Source organism: Myotis yumanensis, unplaced genomic scaffold (assembly GCF_028538775.1).
Source record: "Myotis yumanensis isolate MYYU_CA2020_CCGP unplaced genomic scaffold, mMyoYum1.0.hap1 SCAF_16, whole genome shotgun sequence".
Classification (NCBI taxonomy): domain Eukaryota; kingdom Metazoa; phylum Chordata; class Mammalia; order Chiroptera; family Vespertilionidae; genus Myotis; species Myotis yumanensis.
Window position 1 is genome coordinate 46,106,152 of NW_027223767.1, and position 20,529 is coordinate 46,126,680.

A 20,529-nucleotide genomic window follows, 5' to 3' on the forward strand; every position below is an offset into this window, starting at 1 on the left:
AGGCGATTACCAGCCTAATCTCGGCGGCGCTAATGATTTAGGCCCTGCCAGGGCGCTGGCGTCACGGGGCCTGTCTGCATGGGGAGCTTCCAGGGAAGGCCAGGGCTCGCGGGCTGGGCAGGGGCGGGCGAGCCTGGTCCCCCGGGAAGCTTGCGGGTGGCCTGGGCGCTCCGCCACACACAGGGACAGGGCGGGAGGGAGGCAGGGTTTCCGTGCAGCTGGAGCTCCTCTGATGAGACTCGACTGCTGGAAAGGCTTTCTGCATAGAGAGTGGGTGGCCTCTTACCCACGGTGTTTCCTGGCTTGAAGAGCGGGGACAGCGCGTGCTCTCCGGGAGAGAACGGACGAACCCCAATCTTGTCCTGCTTCCGCCCTGCCTAAGAAGTCTGAGGTTCTGAGGGTGGCTGGGGGGTGGAGGGAAGGGGCTCAAAGCCAAGGTCAGGCCACTAGGGTTGCTCCATGATACATCAAGGAGGACTTCCTGGCCCGGCCAGCGTGGCTCAGTGGTTGAGCATCGACCTATGAACCAGGAGGTCACAGTTCGATTCCCCATCAGTCAGGGCACATGTCCAGGTTGTGGGCTCCGTGCCCAGTAGGGGGCGTGCAGGAGGCAGCCGATCAATAATTCTCTCTCATCATTGATGTTTCTATCTCTCTCTCCCTCTTCCTTCCTCTCTGAAATCAATAAAAACATATTTTTTTTAAAAAAAGGACAAGGCTCAATGCATCAAGAAGGTCGGAATCATCGGTAAATACGGGACCCGTGATGGCGCCTCCCTCGGGAAAATGGTGAAGAAAATTGAAATCAGCCAGCAGGCCAAGTACACCTGCTCCTTCTGTGGCAAAACCAGGATGAAGAGGCGAGCCGTGGGGACCAGGCTCTGTGGCTCCTGCATGAAAACCGTCGCTGGCGGTGCCTGGACCTACAGCACCACTTCTGCCGTCACAGTAAAGTCAGCCATCAGAAGACGGAAGGAATTGAAAGACCAGTAGAAGCTCCACAGTTTGAAACATTGCGAGCCTATAATAAATGGGTTAATTTATATAACAAAACAAAACAAAAACAAAAAAGGAAGGACTCCCTGGCCCTCCAACACTGTCTCAGGGGAGAGAGGGAACCAGCAGAACCCGAGGTCACCTCGGTGCGCCAGCCGCAGGCCTTGCCCCCGCGGGTCACCCTCGCACAGGAGGACATGCAGTGAAGAAAGACCCCCCCAGACACCCCTCCCCCCCAGGGCTGACTGCTCCCTCCCCTCCCCCCAGGCAGGCCTCACTCCCTCACAGAGGGATCCCCACCTTCCAGCACTGCACCCCGAGCAGAGCAGGGACCTGGGGAGGGGCCGGGCCGTGAGGCACCAACTGTGCCTCTCCCTGGAGCCCACCACCGAAGCCCCAAGACCTTAGCCTTGAGGCTCAGTTTAAAGGGGCAGAGAGCCTGGCCGGTGTGGCTCAATGGTCGAGTGTCGACCCAGGCACCAAGAGGTCGCCGGTTCAATTCCGGGCCAGGCCACATGCCCAGGTTTCCGGCTTGATCCCCAGTGTAGGAGACAGCCGATCAATGTGTCTCTCTCCCTCTCCCTTTCTCTCTAAAATCATTTCTTTTTTAAATAAAGGGGCAAAGAATCTGTCCACCTTTCCCCTCCCTTCAAAATCACCACGCCCTCGGCCCCATCGCCACCACGCGCCCCTCTCCAGCTCCCTCGCCCTGGCGTCAGGCTGCGTGCCCAGGACTGGGCCTCAGTTTCCCTGCCACCAGTGACTCTCGGGCCCTTTGCCCGGCTCTGCGGAGCCCCCTCTGGCAGAAAGGCCCCGAGTGCTGAAGGACAGGCCCCCTCACAGTCCCTCTCCCCAGGTGAAAGGGCAGGGTCAGACCCCAGGAAGGCCACTCGCCATCCTCCCCCCACCCCACCCCCCCAGTGTGCGGCCATCTCCGGCGGGCCCAAGGAGGCCAGCCATGCCTCCCTCACAGCCCAGGGCCAGCCCTCACCAGCTCTGCCCATCAGCGCTCCCTGGGAGGGAACAGGCTCAGGGTGCTTGACCCGGGCATTCGCCGCAGCGCCAGGCCTGGACCCAGGGCCCAAGCAGCTCCCACGCTCGCTGCCGGGGAGGAAGGCCTGGCAGGAGCCAGAGAGGGCCTCTCAGCCTCCATGCCTCCTGCCCGGGCCTGTCCTCCACCCCCAGCAGGGAGAGGCCCCTGGCAGCCGGGGCAGCGCGTGGCCCGCAGCCTCCACCGTCGTCAGCATCTTGGCCCACTTAGAGGATGAGAGGGAAAGGCGGCCGAGATCCAGCCCCAGAGGCTTCTGGGAATTCAGCACATGGGGGGAGGGGACAAGAAGAGGAGGCCCCAGGGAATGGCTCCCAGCATCCCCCAGGGACCTCACACCAGCCCAAGGCTGGACTAACTCAGGTCCCGAGTCTCCTCTCCGGGGGTTGCTTACAGGGGGCACTGGGACAGGACCAGGTGCTGCGGGAGGGTCCCTGGGACCCCCAGGCTTTTTTGATGGTGATGGGGGCACAAGGTCTAGGTGACCTGAGGGCCCCAGGACACAGCTGATGTTCCATAAGGGCCTATTGATGTTGATGGAGCCCAACCATAGCTGCCCAGCTGACCCTGGCTCCTACAGGACCCCACCCATAAACTGTCACCCCATGGTTAATGCCCGCCCCACCCCCACCCCCACCCCCACCCACAGCTGGGAGCAGCAGGTGCTCTGTAGGAGCTCGGTGAATCGCTGGGGTCATGAGCCCGGGCCGTGCACTGGGATGAAGACAGGGACCCAGGAAGGGAGCGTGTGGTCCCGTCAGGTGAGGCCAGGCAAGTGGGAGGGGCTCCCAGCTGGGGCCTTGTTTGGTTAGTGAGAAGAGAACCCCAAATTCCTCAGGGATCTCAAAGACCCTCCCTCCACCCCCAGACCCCTGCCACTAGGGGGCCTGCCAGCTCCTTTCCCTGGACCCTGGGATGGCTAGGCAGGGCCACCAGGAGCTCACAGGCCCCCCCACCCCCCACCCCTTACCTCACCCCTGAAGCACTCCCACAGGGCCAGGCATGCCCTCGGAAGTGCACCCTCCCCAGCCACACCCGCCGGGCGGGATCCTCTTCCTCCTCCATTCTGTTTCCTCAGCCTCCTCCTAAGGCCCGGCCTGCCCGCCCAGGTCCACCCACTAACGATTTATGTGTAGCTCCCACTGGGGGCCCCACCCTCTGCCTCCTGGGGGCGGTGGGAGATGGGGAACTTTCCTGGGGCTCTGGGAGCCTCCTCCCAGCGAGGAGAGTGAGAAGCAAGGGTCCCCCAGGGATCCTGTCACGGGTGCTCAGTGACAAGCAGACTCAGCCCCGCCCTGACGGGTTTCCAGGAACCATCCATCTAGGTTGAACCCAAGACACAGGATACAGACACCTGCTGACACCTCGCCCTTCCAAGCAGTGACGTCATTGCCCAAGGCCCCTCCCCAGAAAGGATCCGGAGGCCTGAGTGCCCCCATGGGACCCAGGGCAGGGGAGGGCAAGGGGAGAAGGGAGGGCCAGACCAGAAGGGAGGGGTGGGGAGGAAGTCTGGGAAGGGGACCCTGGGCCTGGCCGAGGCACATGTGGGACCTCTTTGGGCCTCCCATGGGCTGGAATACTCCACCCCCCCAGAGCTGCCTTCTCCCCCTGCCCTTCCCTCCCTCTCCCCCTTCTCTCCAACTCTCCCCTCCCCCTTCCCCCTCACCCCCCTTCCCCACCTCAGCCTGAGGGAGGTTTGGGGGAGATGAGAGGAAAGCTCAGTCAGGCCCCCCTTCAGACCTGGGGCTCACCCCTTCCTCACTGTGCCCTGAGGGCCTGGGGCAGTTCTGGGCTCCATCCAGACCCCAGCCTCCCAGGGCCCAGTTCTTGGCCTTCTGTGCCCTTCTATGCTTGTTGTTCCTATTAACCCACACTCATTGGTGCCCGCTCTACGATGCTGGAAACTTCCTCCAGGGACAGGCGTGGCCCAGGTTCCCCAAGAGAGGGGCTTTGTCTCTCCTTTCAGTTTATTTTTATTTATTTATTTTTATTGATTTCAGAGAAGATGCGAGAGAGAGAGAGAAACATCAATGACAAGAATCATTGATCGGCTGCCTCCTGCATGCCCCCTACTGGGGATTGGGCCTGCAACCCGGGCATGTGCCCTGACTGGGAATCGAACCATGATCTCCTGGTTCCTAGGTTGATGCTCAACCCCTGAGCCATGCCGGAAGCTCTCCTCTCAGTTTAGACACTTCCTCAAGGTAGCAGCTATGTCTACCCCCAGCCTGGGAACTGGCTTTGGGTGGGTGTGTCTCCCTGGGGGAACCCCACATATTCTGAGCATGGCTTGTCTCCTTCCTTCACTTCACAGAACTTGGTTCTTTGTCTCGGTGCTGACCACCCAGCCCACCACTCTGTGTCCCACATGCCTGACCAACAAGGGAGGAGGATTGAGGTGTGGGGGTGCAGGGAGGAATGGAGGAGGGTTAAGAATCAGAGTAGGGAGGATCTGGGGGCAGGATCAGCAGAGGGACGATCAGGGAGGAGGACCAGGCCAGGAGGACTACGGATGGAGGACCCATGCAGGCACCAGGGGGCAGAGGGGGCCTGCTAACCCAGTGTTCTCCTCTCAGGACATCTATACAGGAAGGGAGGACGTCCGTCCTTTCCAGGGCAGGACAGGAGGACGGAGCAGGAGCACACCTGTGCAGAGACCTGGCCTCATCCCTGCCCCCAGCCAGCTCCTCCCATCAAGTCCTGCCTCCTCCTTGGAAACTACCCCAACCCCCGGGCCAGAAGCAAGGGCCCTCTGCCTCAGGACCCCGGCCCTGGGGGCTTTTTAACATTTCAGGTGTGGAACCCTTTCCCCAGCCAGATTTTGTCAGGGGAGGTACCACAGCTCCTCACCTTTACCACCTACTGTGATCACACACACGCTCCCCTACTGTGATCACCTACACACTCCCCTACTATGATCACACACACACTCCCCTACTGTGATCACACACACGCTCCCCTACTGTGATCACACACACGCTCCCCTACTGTGATCACATACACGCTCCCCTACTGTGATCACACACATGCTCCCCTACTGTGATCACACACGCTCCCCTACTATGATCACCTACACACTCCCCTACTGTGATCACCTACACACACTCCCCTACTGTGATCAAACACATGCTCTCCTACTGTGATCACATACACGCTCCCCTACTGTGATCACCTACAGGCTCCCCTACTGTGATCACCTACACGCTCCCCTATTGTGTTCACATACATGCTCCCCTATTGTGGGCACACACACACTCCCCTACTGTGATCACACTCACGCTCCCCTACTATGATCACACACACTCCCCTACTGTGATCATACACGCTCCCCTACTGTGATCACACATGCTCCCCTACTATGATCACCTACACACTCCCCTACTGTGATCACCTACACACACTCCCCTACTGTGATCAAACACATGCTCTCCTACTGTGATCACATACACGCTCCCCTACTGTGATCACATACACGCTCCCCTACTGTGATCACCTACACACTCCCCTACTGTGATCACCTACACACTCCCCTATTGTGATCACACACACGCTCCCCTACTGTGATCACACTCACACTCCCCTACTGTGATAACACACGCTCCCCTACTGTGATAACACACACTCCCCTACTGTGATCACACTCACACTCCCCTACTGTGATCACACACACGCTCCCCTACTGTGATAACACACGCTCCCCTACTGTGATCACACTCACACTCCCCTACTGTGATAACACACACTCCCCTACTGTGATAACACACACTCCCCTACTGTGATCACACTCACACTCCCCTACTGTGATCACACACACGCTCCCCTACTGTGATCACACTCACACTCCCCTACTGTGATAACACACGCTCCCCTACTGTGATCACACACATGCTCCCCTATTGTGGTCACACACACGCTCCCCTACTGTGATAACACACGCTCCCCTACTGTGATCACACACACGCTCCCCTACTGTGATCACACACACGCTCCCCTACTGTGATCACACTCACACTCCCCTACTGTGATCACACACACTCCCCTACTGTGGTCACACACACGCTCCCCTACTGTGATCACATACATGCTCCCCTACTGTGATCACATACACGCTCCCCTACTGTGATCACACACACGCTCCCCTACTGTGATCACACTCACGCTCCCCTACTGTGGTCACACACACACTCCCCTACTGTGATCACACACACGCTCCCCTACTGTGATCACACTCACGCTCCCCTACTGTGGTCACACACACACTCCCCTACTGTGATCACACACACGCCCCCCTACTGTGATCACACTCACGCTCCCCTACTGTGGTCACACACACACTCCCCTACTGTGATCACACACACGCTCCCCTACTGTGATCACACTCACGCTCCCCTACTGTGATCACACACACGCTCCCCTACTGTGATCACACACACTCCCCTACTGTGATCACACACACGCTCCCCTACTGTGATCACACACACACTCCCCTACTGTGATCACACACACGCTCCCCTACTGTGATCACACACACTCCCCTACTGTGGTCACACACACGCTCCCCTACTGTGATCACATACACGCTCCCCTACTGTGATCACATACACGCTCCCCTACTGTGATCACACACACTCCCCTACTGTGATCACACTCACGCTCCCCTACTGTGGTCACACACACACTCCCCTACTGTGATCACACACACTCCCCTACTGTGATCACACACACGCTCCCCTACTGTGATCACACTCACGCTCCCCTACTGTGGTCACACACACGCTCCCCTACTGTGATCACACACACGCTCCCCTACTGTGATCACACTCACGCTCCCCTACTGTGGTCACACACACGCTCCCCTACTGTGATCACACGCACGCTCCCCTACTGTGATCACACTCACGCTCCCCTACTGTGATCACACACACGCTCCCCTACTGTGATCACACACACTCCCCTACTGTGATCACACACACGCTCCCCTACTGTGATCACACTCACACTCCCCTACTGTGGTCACACACACACTCCCCTACTGTGATCACACACACGCTCCCCTACTGTGATCACACACACTCCCCTACTGTGATCACACTCACGTCCCCTACTGTGGTCACACACACACTCCCCTACTGTGATCACACACACTCCCCTACTGTGATCACACACATGCTCCCCTACTGTGATCACACTCACACTCCCCTACTGTGATCACACAAAAGCTCCCCTACTGTGATCACACTCACACTCCCCTACTGTGATAACACACACTCCCCTACTGTGATCACATACATGCTCCCCTACTGTGGTCACACACACGCTCCCCTACTGTGATCACACTCACACTCCCCTACTGTGATAACACACACTCCCCTACTGTGATCAAACACACGCTCCCCTACTGTGGTCACACACACACTCCCCTACTGTGATCACATACACACTCCCCTACTGTGATCACACTCACACTCCCCTACTGTGATAACACACACTCCCCTACTGTGATCACATACACACTCCCCTACTGTGATCACACTCACACTCCCCTACTGTGATAACACACACTCCCCTACTGTGATCACACACACGCTCCCCTACTGTGATCACACTCACGCTCCCCTACTGTGGTCACACACACGCTCCCCTACTGTGATCACACACACGCTCCCCTACTGTGATCACACTCACGCTCCCCTACTGTGGTCACACACACGCTCCCCTACTGTGATCACACACACGCTCCCCTACTGTGATCACACTCACGCTCCCCTACTGTGATCACACACACGCTCCCCTACTGTGATCACACACACTCCCCTACTGTGATCACACACACGCTCCCCTACTGTGATCACACTCACACTCCCCTACTGTGGTCACACACACACTCCCCTACTGTGATCACACACACGCTCCCCTACTGTGATCACACACACTCCCCTACTGTGATCACACTCACGTCCCCTACTGTGGTCACACACACACTCCCCTACTGTGATCACACACACTCCCCTACTGTGATCACACACATGCTCCCCTACTGTGATCACACTCACACTCCCCTACTGTGATCACACAAAAGCTCCCCTACTGTGATCACACTCACACTCCCCTACTGTGATAACACACACTCCCCTACTGTGATCACATACATGCTCCCCTACTGTGGTCACACACACGCTCCCCTACTGTGATCACACTCACACTCCCCTACTGTGATAACACACACTCCCCTACTGTGATCAAACACACGCTCCCCTACTGTGGTCACACACACACTCCCCTACTGTGGTCACACACACACTCCCCTACTGTGATCACATACACACTCCCCTACTGTGATCACACTCACACTCCCCTACTGTGATAACACACACTCCCCTACTGTGATCACATACATGCTCCCCTACTGTGGTCACACACACGCTCCCCTACTGTGATCACATACACGCTCCCCTACTGTGATCAAACACACGCTCCCCTACTGTGGTCACACACACACTCCCCTACTGTGGTCACACACACACTCCCCTACTGTGATCACATACACACTCCCCTACTGTGATCACACTCACACTCCCCTACTGTGATCACACACATGCTCCCCTACTGTGGTCACACACACGCTCCCCCACTGTGGTCACACACACACTCCCCTACTGTGATCACATACACACTCCCCTACTGTGATCACACTCACACTCCCCTACTGTGATCACATACACAGTCCCCTACTGTGATCACACTCACGCTCCCCTACTGTGATCACACACACACTCCCCTACTGTGATCACATACACAGTCCCCTACTGTGATCACACTCACACTCCCCTACTGTGATAACACACACTCCCCGACTGTGATCACACACACGCTCCCCTACTGTGATCACACACACACTCCCAGAGCCCCTTCTAGCCCTGGTGAGTGCTAGCCACTCTCACTTGTGTTAGAATCACTGGAGGTGGGACTGCTTCCCCTGCAGAATGGTAATGCTTTACAGCCCGAAGACATCTTTCCGTTCACCTCTGACCCACTGCCAGGTCTCACTCAGCGCTGTGTACACAGGAAGTGCCCGGGTGACGCTTGCTGATCGGATGCAACAGTTTCAGAGCCCAGAGTTGGATTTCTTTCAGCACCCACTCATTGTGTTCATTGTGTGGCAGTCACTGGGCCCGGCGCTGAGAATGCAGCCCTGAGTCAGCCCAGCCCTGCCCATAATGACCGCGGGTGTGTGAGTGAGAGGAGACAGACACACAAACAGCCCATCGCGGCAGTGTTATTGGAGCGGTGATAAAGGTATGTGTGTACAAGCACCTGGGAGGCGCGGGAGGGAGCAGCTCATTCGGGCCAGACCTCTGAGGACAGTTTCACAGGGAGGGACCACAGAGCTGGGTTTCAAAACCAGGGCAGGGCTTTTCCAGGCAGAGAAGAGCAGGAGAGAGATCATCCGGGTGCGGGGGCACGCCTGGTGTGTTGGGGAACACCAGCAGACTTGTAGCTGGATCCGAACTCCCAGGGGCTGCAGTAGGAAGGCTAAGGAAAATGGATCTCATAAGGAAATGCCTGTTTGGCTGCTATTAGTTGAGCACCTACTATGTGCCAGGCGCAGTCCAAGGCTCTGGATATGGAGCAGACATGCTAGCGGGAGATATGGGCAATAATCAAATCAGGAAATGACACATTCTCCAGGGAAACATAAAAGGGGATCTGAGTGCTTAGGGGTTTGGGGTTGGGGGGGGAGCGGAAAGGAAGGCCTCTCTGAGGTGACATTGAAGAGGGCAACTGACTCAAGGAAGGAGCCCGCACAGGGAAGGGCATTCCAGGCCAAGGCAGGTGCAAAGGCCCTGAGCTTGGACCAAGGCACTCCTTTTCTGAGAACAGGAAGAAGGACCAGTATGGCTGGGATGGGGGTGAGCAAGGTCAGACAGGGGCAGGGACGACCCCACAGAGCAGTGAGCTTCTTATCCCTGATGCAACAGAGCTGGGCCCCGATGATGCTGATGAGAGCCGGGCAAGGTGCGCCCTTATCAGTTGTTGCTTGTCTTACTGCAGACTTCCCAGAGCTTTCAGCAAGCTAATGTGCATTGTGACCCTCCAAAGTGGGGCTAAAGTGCTATGTGTTTCCCAAACTTACTCACCCTGGAGCCACTTCCAGGAGGAGCAGCTGGAGCTAGGGTTCCTTGGAACCCACTTTGGGAATCTCTGGACCAATTTGTTGTGGGAGAAATGGCTAGTCCGAGGGTTGGAAGGGGAGATCACCATGAAAGGATACTAAAGAGTTTGGACTTGATCCTGTAGTGGTAGAGAGTTATTCAAGCCTGGGCTGTTTTGTTTTACTTTACATGCGTCTATTTATAAAGATTTTAATTAGACAAAAGGGGTATCATCAGCAGTGGGATTACTGAGTTAAAGAGTAAATCCATTTTTTTACTTTGATAGCTATTTCCAAACTTTCTTCCCTAGTAAAACGAAATGATATCTGGAGTTTGCTTTAGAATATTCTCACCTCCCCAACAAGGAGAAGAAACAAGAATGGTGTGTGAGTGGGTGGGTGGGTGGGTGGGTGAGTGGGAAAGAACTCATTTGCATATATGCATAACCCACGGACACAGACAATAGGGTGGTGAAGGCCTGGGGCAGGGAGTGGGGGCAGACTAGAAGGGGCCAATGAGGGGGGGGCGGGGAGGATCACAGGACACATGTAATACTTTCAACAATAAAGATTTTCTTTAAAAGTTACAGTTACTCATGAGATATAAATAGCCACCCTCCTGGAAAACATAATCTTTTAAAATATTTTATGTCCTTGCTAAGAGATCTGTTCAATACATCATTCAAAAGGGAAGACATTGGAAAGAAAAAACAGAATGGCAGTGTGTGCACTGCCAGTGTGACTCAGTGGTTGAGCATCAACCTATGAACCAGGAGGTCATGGTTCGATTCCCAGACAGGGCACATGCCCGGGTTGCGGGCTTGATCCCCAGTAGAGGGCGTACAGCAGGCAGCCGATCAGTGATAGAAACATTGATGTTTCTATCTTTCTCTCCCTCTCCCTTCCTCTCTGAAATCAATAAAAAAATATATATGCATCCTATATAATAAAAGCCTAATATGCAAATTGACTGAATGGCAGAACGACCGGTCACTATGATGAGCACTAACCACTGGGGGGGGGGGGGGGGCAGACACTCAACGCAGGAGCTGCCCCCAGCCAGCAGGCCCCAGGCCAGCCAAGGTGGGTGTGAGCAGGAGGCCCCCAATCACCCCGCCAGTCGCCCTGCAGAGGGAGGCGACCGGCAGCAGTGGGGGGAGGGGGTGGCAGGCAGGGCCGGTGAGCGGGTGGCACCAGGCTGACCAAGGCAGGTGCCAGTGAGGGCCCCTCGATCACCCCACAGATCGGCCTTGATTGCCAGCCAGGCCTAGGGACCCTACCCGTGCATGAAAATCATGCACCAGGCTTCTAGTATATATAGATATATTTTTAAGTTTTCTTGAGAAGTTCTACAAATGTTCACACACCATGCATGGGAATAACTTTTTCCTGTATACCCACCCACATTGGTTCTCATCAAGGTTTGAAGGTTTGTCTATTATTGTTTTCCAACCTTTGTCTTTTTGATCATTAAAAAAGACCTCCCTGTTGCTTTGGTTTCCATTTCTTTCATTAGGAACGAGACTGAACATCCTCCCCTCTGTGTTTTGGCCCCTTCTTTCCCTTCTTTCTTGTGGACCTTCTTCTTTCCTTATTTTTCCTGTGGGGTCTTTTCCTTCGGACTGGTGTGACCTTTGGGTAAACGTGGGAATGAGGCCTTTGGCCCATGGCTTGCAAATGCGTTTTTCCCACCTGGCCATTGGTCTCCCATTGTTTGCAGTGTCTTTTTCCCAACAGACAATTTCACCTAAGTCATATTTGCTAATTTTTTTTCTTTTGTGCATCTAGGCATCAGAGAGTTTTAGAAGGGCTCACGGTGGTGACGAGGTGAGAGCTGGATGGGGGGCCAGGACTGAAGCGATGGCCTGGGGAGAGAGAGGGTGAAGCTGAAGGTGAGGGTAAGGGTGACTTCATGGCCAACAGGGAGATAGGCCTGAGCCGAGGAGGCACTGAGATGACTGCATTTTCGGGGCTGAGCAGGGGGGTGAGTAATGATGCCACTGACTGGGACAGGAAGCCAGAGAGGAAAGCAAAATTCAGAAGACAAAGACAATCCGCTGCTCTCAAAGCACTTAGCACCCTGTGTCGTCACATCTGTTTTCCTGTCACCTCCTCTAGACATGTCCCCAAAGACAGAGACAGAGCAAACGGTGCTCCATAACTAGAAACCAATGGAAAGTGAATGGTGCGAGCTGCCTCGGCCTGGGTGGAAATGCCAGGAGGTAGAAGGGGCATTCACAGCGGAAGGGACTTTTCCCTCCATAATTCCACCCTCTCCCTCAAGGAGTTGACCTCAAGGGGTTGGCCACACGGTGTCTGAGCTGGACCTGGCTGTGTCCACCAGCCGCCCCCTGGAAGCCTGTAATCCTTGTGGCAGAAGACAAGGCTGCATCTGGTCCCGAGAACTCTAGAATCCACAGAAGTCCTCCACCTAGAGGTGAGCGAGGGAAGCAGGGAGGCAGGGAGCTCAGGAGGAGAAGGGCGGGCAGAGCCCTGGAGCTGGGACCCTGGGGGACTTTACAGAGAGGCTGGCTGGCCCTGACACACCCTAGCGCCCAGGGAGCACCCCCAGAACAGGGCAGGTGGCCGGTCCCATTTCTGGAGGTGGTTCTGAGGCCACCACCTGGAGACAGAGGATGGAGACACTGACCAGGCAGTGCCTCACCATGGAGAAGGAGAAGGGGAGAAAGAGGACGCTCTGTCCCACCCCCACCCCACCCCCCACCTCATAGATCGTCTCTCTTCACCCCCTAAGCTCAGTAGCTCCCAGGGGTGAAGCCAGAGGCCTCTGCGCTTTCCAAGAATGATGCGATGAAATCCCAGCTGCCAGCACATTGGCAGGTGCCTCAAATCTGTGCCGGGAGCGCCCTCTGCTGGCCTCCCAGGGTCATGCACCTCTGCTCTGCACTCCCGGGAGGCATCCCAGGGCCTGGAGACAAGACATCCTCCACTTGCGTTTTGCACCTGCCCCTTCTCCAGGGGTCTGGCTTCTCCTGCCACCTGCAGCCACCCCCCTTTATTCCCATGACCCCCACAGCTCCAGGGAGCCAGGCTGGGCCATCGTGTTCAATGCCCTGCCCCAGGCCAGCAGACACAGAAGTCCTTTCTGGAGCTGGCCTGTGCATTACATCAGGCCTCTCCGCGCCCCCTCCCCTGCTCCCCCACTGCCACCCCCCCCACCTTCTCACTCTAAAAACAACAACACCCTGTCCTGTCTGGCACAAAGCCCTCCTCCCTGCCCCTCACCTTAGGTCATTCTAGTAAACCGCCCACCCCGAAGTCTGCCGCCTTAAACAGCCTTTCCCCACCCTAAATGTGAGTGTCGCTGAGGAAGGGCACTGTCCATCGGGGGCGACCACCCCTTCCTGCTGCCAACTCCCCAGGGACAGGCCGGCTCCTGTGGGGCGCCCCACACAGAGCATGGCACCCACTCGGTTCCCCATGGATGGAACGCGTCCATGTGAACACCTCTGTGCGTGCCCATGTGCACGTCGGCGTGTAGGTCGCCCTGTGTGCCTTGCACGGTGGGTGGGTCCACCTCTGTGGGGGCCCAGCAGGGTCCCCCCGGCCCAGCTCCTAGCCGGGTGGCTGTGCACTGCACGGAGCAATGCAGGGAGAAGCCGTGTCCTGCGCCCCCAGAGGGCAGCACCGAGCCGCTCTGGCCCTGCCAGCCACTTGACGGGAAGAGATCTGTGTCTCGCAGATGCTGGCAGCCACAGGCCTGGCGACAAGGGCTGCAGATCCACCAAGAAAGCAAGGGAATGGCAACCTCCCATCCAGGCTCCTGCTAACTCTGCAAGGGGAGGGGTGGCTGGGAAGGGCCTCCTCGGAGTCTCTAAGATTAGGGGGTGAGTTCATGGGAGTCTGCTGTATCTTAGCTCTGCAATCCTACACACGTTACAGGTCTTACGTTGGGTCTATTCGGTATTGCTTTTTTGCTTCATGAAGAATTGCCTCTAGGACAGGAAAGACCGCTCACCCCTCTGAGCAAGCTCACCTGCAGCCAACGGAGCCCTGGGTGGGGAGGGTCCCCTGGTTTGGCCATGGCCTTGGGGCAGGGGAAGGCCAAGCTGCTTCGACAGCCCTGGGTTCTAGTCAGCCCCCTCCAGGGTAAGCCACACATTTGCACACAGCTCGCACGCACACTCATGCACTCAGACACCCACGTTCACACTCACGGTTCTCACAGTCACCCTCGTAGGCTGCCAGAGACTCCCCCCCTCCAGCATAATCACAGATGTACACATACTCACACGTGCTCATAGATTCATACACACTTACATTCACCTTCACAGATTCTCATACACACGCAGTCGGCTCACATACACCTTCACACAGACACACACCCACTCACACTCACCAACCCATACACACACTCAGCCACTCACACACCCATAGACTTGCCCAGCCTTGTGTTTAAATACACATTCACACGCTCACACTTTCACGCACTCATGGACACATGTGTGCACACTACCCACCTGTGCACACTCACACAGCCTCTCACTACACAAACTTCACACACTCATTCACACACTCTCTCAGGGCAGCCCTGGCCACTCACGCACCAGCCCATGAACCCTGAGTCCTCACAGGGGGGAGAAGGAGCTGGTACCCATCCCTGATCCCAAGAGAGATTTCTGGAATCTTCCCAGGAATCTGCTCAGACCAGAGGAAGCAGAAGTGGGGGCCCGGGTCACGTGACAGCCCTTTGCTAGTCCGCAGGCCTCGAAGGAATTCCCCAAACCCCCTCCCCTGGGTCATTAGTGTACTCTCACTCCCTGACCTACACGAGGGAGGGACGTGCCAGGGGACACCCACCAGACCCTGGTCTTGGGGAGCTCTGCCCAGGAAGACGCCTGGACCCCACCAGCTGACTGAGCGGGGAGGGCAGCGTGGTCGCCCAGGACGTAGGCTGTGGGAGCTCCTCATCGGGGTCCTGGCCACCCAGGAGTCAGGACAGGGGGAAGGGGTCTGAGCAGGGACCTGCACACACAGGGGCACAGTGACTGGCATAGGCAAAGGCCAGGCGGCACCAGGGCCTGCTCCCTCGGGGAAGAGCGAGACGTCGCAGATGAGGGGAGCTGGCTGGGGAGAGACGTGGGAGCTGGGCCGGAGGGGCCGGCAGGGGCCGCCCGGGAAGGCCCTGGTTGTCCGTGCTCAGGAGGGCGGCCTTCCTCCTGAAGGCCACCGGGCGCCCCGGTCAGCTGTGCAGGACAGAGGACAAAGCCGCTCTGCAGAGGCGACAGCCTGTGTCCCGAAGCCCCGGGCCCCATCCCAGGACAGAGCTGGCCCAGCAACCCCACCGCTGGACAGGCTGCAGCCGTGTGCTTCCCTGGCGCGACAGAGGAGTCCCCCTCGAGTGACAGCGGTCATCTGCACCAAGGGTCAGACAGGCACACGGCACCGAGAGCCTGGGCACCTTCAGGGACGGGGCCCGCTTCCCCCAAACAGCCTCCCCAGCTGGGCCGCGGCGGGAGCCCAGCGAGGCGCACGGGGGTGTGGGGGCCCCACAGGAGGGAGAGGGGCCGGGAGCTGGCAGGCAGAGCTGGAGGCAGCGGGCAGGGCACCGGGCCCTGGCTCATTCCTGGCTGAGGGAAGGCGGGGCTGCTCCTGCCCACACATTCCAGCTGCTGCCGCACCTTCCAGCCTGTTCGCACCTGTTCCCACGATTTCCCAGGCTGCCCTGCGCCTGGCTCTCAGTGTTACCTCCCAGAATCCTTCAGGGTCAGAAGCCAACGACAGGGACCTGGTCTGAATGCCCAGAAGCCCACCTCCACTGGAACACTGGCCTCCCACAACACACACACACACACACACACACACACACACACACACTCACACACACACACACACACGCACTCACACACACACACACTCTCACACACACACTCACACACACTCATACACACACACTCACACACACTCACTCATACACACACACACACTCACACACACACACTCACACACACACACACACTCACACATACACACACACTCACACACACTCATACACACACACTCACTCATACACACTCACACACACACACTCACACACACACACACACACTCACACACACACTCACACACACATACACACACACACACTCATACACACTCACACACACACACACACTCACACACACACTCACACACACATACACACACACACACACACTCACACACACATACACACACGCTCACACTCACTCACACACACACTCACACACTGAACCATGATCGGCCCAGCTCACTGGGACCACTGGGCTTTCAGGGGCCGAGGCACTTCCTTCCACCGCACACAGAACTACCCCAGGGCAAACTTGTGCACATTCACACTCACACAGCCTCTGAGCAGGAGAGGAGGAATGGCAGCCGCAGTCCCTAGAGGGGGGCTGGGAACAGGGTCACCCCAGAAGGACACCCCTAGAGCTCAGCTAGAAAGGGCTGGGAAGGGAGTGCTGAGCGGTCCCTACCCCAGCCTGACACCTCCCAGGCCAGGCCTGCAGACCACGGCCCCGTGATGGGCTGCCAGCTCGGGCCACACCTGCTCTGCTCCCCTCTCTCCTGACCCAGGCTCCCTGGCGCCTGGAGCTCAGCCCACTGCCCCTCGCAGGTACGGGGTCCCCATCTCAGCTCGTCTCTCAGCCTCTCCTCCCACAGCCCTGGTGCCACCCTTCCTGACCTGCCATGCAGCACAGGATTCCCACGCCCACCCTGGGCCCAGGGCCAGGGCCAGTGTGTTCCCACCGAGGCCTGCGACAGGATTCCTGCAGCCCAAGCTGCCCGGGGCCCGCCCAAGACACAGCCGGGCCCTGCCTGCCACCGTGGGGTGATGAAGGGGCCAGCCCAGGCCCCACAGGCCAGGCAGACCTCAAAACTGCTGAGGAGGCCACAGAGGAGGGTAACGGGGAGGCCAGGGGAGGGAAGAGGGTGAACAGTGGGCACATCCCCGATTCCCAGATTGAGGCTCCCTCCCCACCCCCAGCCAGGGGCCTGGCCTGACGGTAGAGGCTGATGTGGAAGCTGCCGGGCTGGCGTGGCCGGGGGTTCCCGGGGGGGCTCCCAGCACAGCCCATCTCAGGCCCCAAAGCAATTGCTCAACCTCAGGTCCCAGGACACCCACCCAGAGCCCAGGGGCCTTGGCAGGCGGGGGCGCCCGTCCTCCTTTCACAGGCGCGGAACTGAGGCCCACGGGGAGGAAGGAGGTGGGTAGGCTTCACACGTGGTAAGGACTGACCTTGGCCAACCGCACATGGGTCCTTCCTGCCCCTGACATCAACGCAGAGAGCCCCGGGGCCGGGGGTGGAGGAAGCAGGGCCAGGGGGCCCAGCAGTTAGCAGGTGCCCCCGTGGGCACACGGCCCCACGCAACACCTCTGTCCCAGGCTCCCCTGGGCACCCAGAGCTCCAAGCTGGGGAGGACAAAGGCCTCCCTGAGAGACTGGGGACAACAAGCAGAAGGTGCCCCCTGCTGCTCCCTGGCCTCCCCCTCAATCCCCTCCCCCCCAGACCACCCTTCACGCTCCCACCAGCCACCGTTTGCTGAGTCACGAGCAAGACCCAAGCTCCAACCACAGCCTGCGTGAAGCTTCAGCCTCCGGTGGCTTTCCAAGTGCAGAGGCAAAGGCGGGTACAAGGGCAGGGGACACGAGAAGGGGATGAGCAGGGGTGCCCCCACTGCCCAGGCCATTGTGGGGACGGGGGCTCCAGCAGGCGGCCCCCGCCCCCCAGGCTGCACCCCACCCAACGAGGACTTGCAAGGCAAGCAGTTCCCACACCCGTTCCTGGCGGCTGCCAGGCAAGTTCCTTACAAGGCCAGGCGCTGAGCTGGCTCCGGTGGCCGCCCAGGCGGGGCCCATACACCTGGCCGGGCCCAGCCCAGACGCACCCAGTGGGTGAGGAATGTGGGCCCCGCCTGCCGCCTGCCCGGGCTGGCCTGGGAAAGCTGCCACCCGCTGGCTCCCGCCCGCCCTGACTCAGCCTGGGTGGGCCGCAAAGCTGCAGCCTCAGCAAGACCAGCCTCCCCGGGCCCCGCCCGCCCACTGGGGAGGGAAGCAGGGGACAGGCCTGACCGAGGGGCCTCAGGACTGGGGGGAACAGCAGGGAAGCCGGGGAACTTGACCTTCTCCTGCACTGCCCTGTCTGCTCACAGCGAATCGCCTCAAATGTCAGGAGAACTGGGTGCTCTGAACACGGCGACCTGGCCCGCAGGACCTAACCAGGGGTCCTCAAACTTTTTAAACAGGGGGCCAGTTCACTGTCCCTCAGACCGTTGGAGGACCGGACTATAATTTAAAAAAAATCTATGAACAAATTCCTATGCACACTGCACATATCTTATTTTGAAGTAAAAAAACAAAACGGGAACAAATACAATATTTGTATTTGCATGTGGCCCGCGGGCCGTAGTTTGAGGACCCCTGACCTAAGCCCTCCAGCACAGGCCACCTCTCTGCTCTGGCCTCAGTGTCCTCGTCTGTAAAAGGGGCCAGTGGCAGGTCCAGCTCACAGTTCAGGGCTGAGTGGTGGGCAGTTACTGCTTAACTGGGAAGCACTGGGCAAGCAGTGACCAGGCCTGAGAACTTGGGAGAGGGTCCACCAGCTCTGGGAAGGTAGCCCCATGCAGGGAGGAGAGGCAGAAAGACCCAGGGTCCCACCTTTCCCAGGGCCACAGAAGCACTGCCCCCCCTAGTGCTCCCCACAGAGCTGAGTGCTCCCTACAGAGCTGAGTGCTCCCTGCAGAGCTGAGTGCTCCCCGCAGAGCTGAGTGCCCCCGTGGGCTCTGTCACCCAGCACTGCCCCCCCTAGTGCTCCTCACAGAGCTGAGTGCTCCTCTCAGAGCTGAGTGCCCCCGTGTGCTCTGTCACCCAGCACTGCCCCCCCCATACTCCCCACAGAGCTGAGTGCTCCTCTCAGAGCTGAGTGCTCCCCACAGAGCTGAGTGCCCCCGTGGGCTCTGTCACCCAGCACGGATGTATGTCCCCAAGTCCCAGGACTGGGGCTGTGTCTTGCCACTCAGACTAGGAGCTCTCAGAAAGCTGGGGCCACGATTCTCCCTCAGCCTGGGGGCTCCCCAGGGACTGAGCCCCCACCTGCCTTTCTCTATTTCCCATAATCCTGAGCCCAGGATCACGGAAACCAAAGGCTGGTGATGACCAGGAAAACCGTCCCCCTCCTCCCTGGTGCCACCTCACCCCCCAGGCCCACCCGGCCAGCCCCCACACCTGATGCTGGGGCCGCCCCGTGGTGCCCCCACCCTGACCCTGGGAGCGAGGAGTCCTGCTGTCCCGGCCGGAGCAGGCGTGTCCTCTGACACCCACCCTCCCTGGGCCCAGGGTCTGGGTCTGGGAATCACTCAGGCCAAAGGTGGCAGGGACAGCAGCCTGCCTGGCCTGAGCTTGGGAAGGGGGGCCCTGCTACCCCCTGCCCGCCTCCCCCCACCCGCAGCCAGGCTTCCCCACAGCAGGCAGGCAGGGCGTCGTGCAGGCCCAGGTTGGGGTGCAGCGTTGGCAGGACACCCCGTCTCTAGTGTTGGGTGTTGTGCCTCGGTTACCAAGGAGGGAGGCTGGGGACTGGCTCCCTGCCCTGTTTGGGCCCCGGGCGGAGTGTGTGGGTGGGGAGGGAAAGCAGGGGATTTGGGGCGTGGACACCCACTTCCCGCTCCCAGGCCCTGTGGGCAGGGAGGGCCCGCTGGGGCTTGAAGCTCCCAGGCCCATCCAGACTTGCCCTGTTCCCCACCCCACACCCTCCCGCCCGCCTTTCTGCTGGCTCAGGGACACACCAGGTGCAGGGAGCGTGCTGGGGGCAGGGCGGACTCCCCGGCTGCTCAGATGGGGGGCTGGAGAGCTGGGACCCCGACCAGACAGCCACTGCGAAGTCCCAGCCCCAAGCATCGACTCTGCACCACAGCCTGGCTCAGACCATGTGGGAGAGGGTCCCAGGAGACAGGCCAAATCACCGCCCTGCTCTGGGCCTCAGTTTCCCCAGCTGCACAGTGTCAGGAGCTGGCCTGGGTGGTCCCAGAGGGGCATCCCCAGGTCTCCTGTCCCATCATGAGCTGGGGGGCAGAGGAGGCGGGCCGTTGCAGGGAATCTCAGCTGGGAGCCCCTAGACATGGGCTCCTCACACATCTCCTCAGGCCTGGCCCGGGCCTGGCACCACGAGTGCCAATGAGCAGCTGAGTACAGGAGCCCGGGGCTGCGGCCAGGGATGGTGAGCGAGGGGAGGGGGGTCTCCCTGCCAGCCCAGCAATGGCCAGGCCATAGCCCAAAGAACCCGGCCTGATGCCTTCTCCCAGCTCCCTTCCTCAGCCCCTACCTCTCAGCCCAAAG

General features: G+C 58.8%; 1 protein-coding gene across 1 annotated transcript; it reads left to right on the forward strand.

The window, feature by feature from the left end:
• Window positions 1–521: 521 nt before the first annotated feature.
• On the forward strand, window positions 522–1,058 carry LOC138995046 (large ribosomal subunit protein eL43-like). Its single transcript, XM_070395409.1, has 2 exons — window positions 522–533; window positions 712–1,058. The coding sequence occupies exons 1-2, from the start codon at window positions 522–524 to the stop codon at window positions 991–993; spliced, it is 294 nt and encodes a 97-aa protein (XP_070251510.1). The 3' UTR covers window positions 994–1,058.
• The last annotated feature ends 19,471 nt before the right edge of the window (window positions 1,059–20,529 follow it).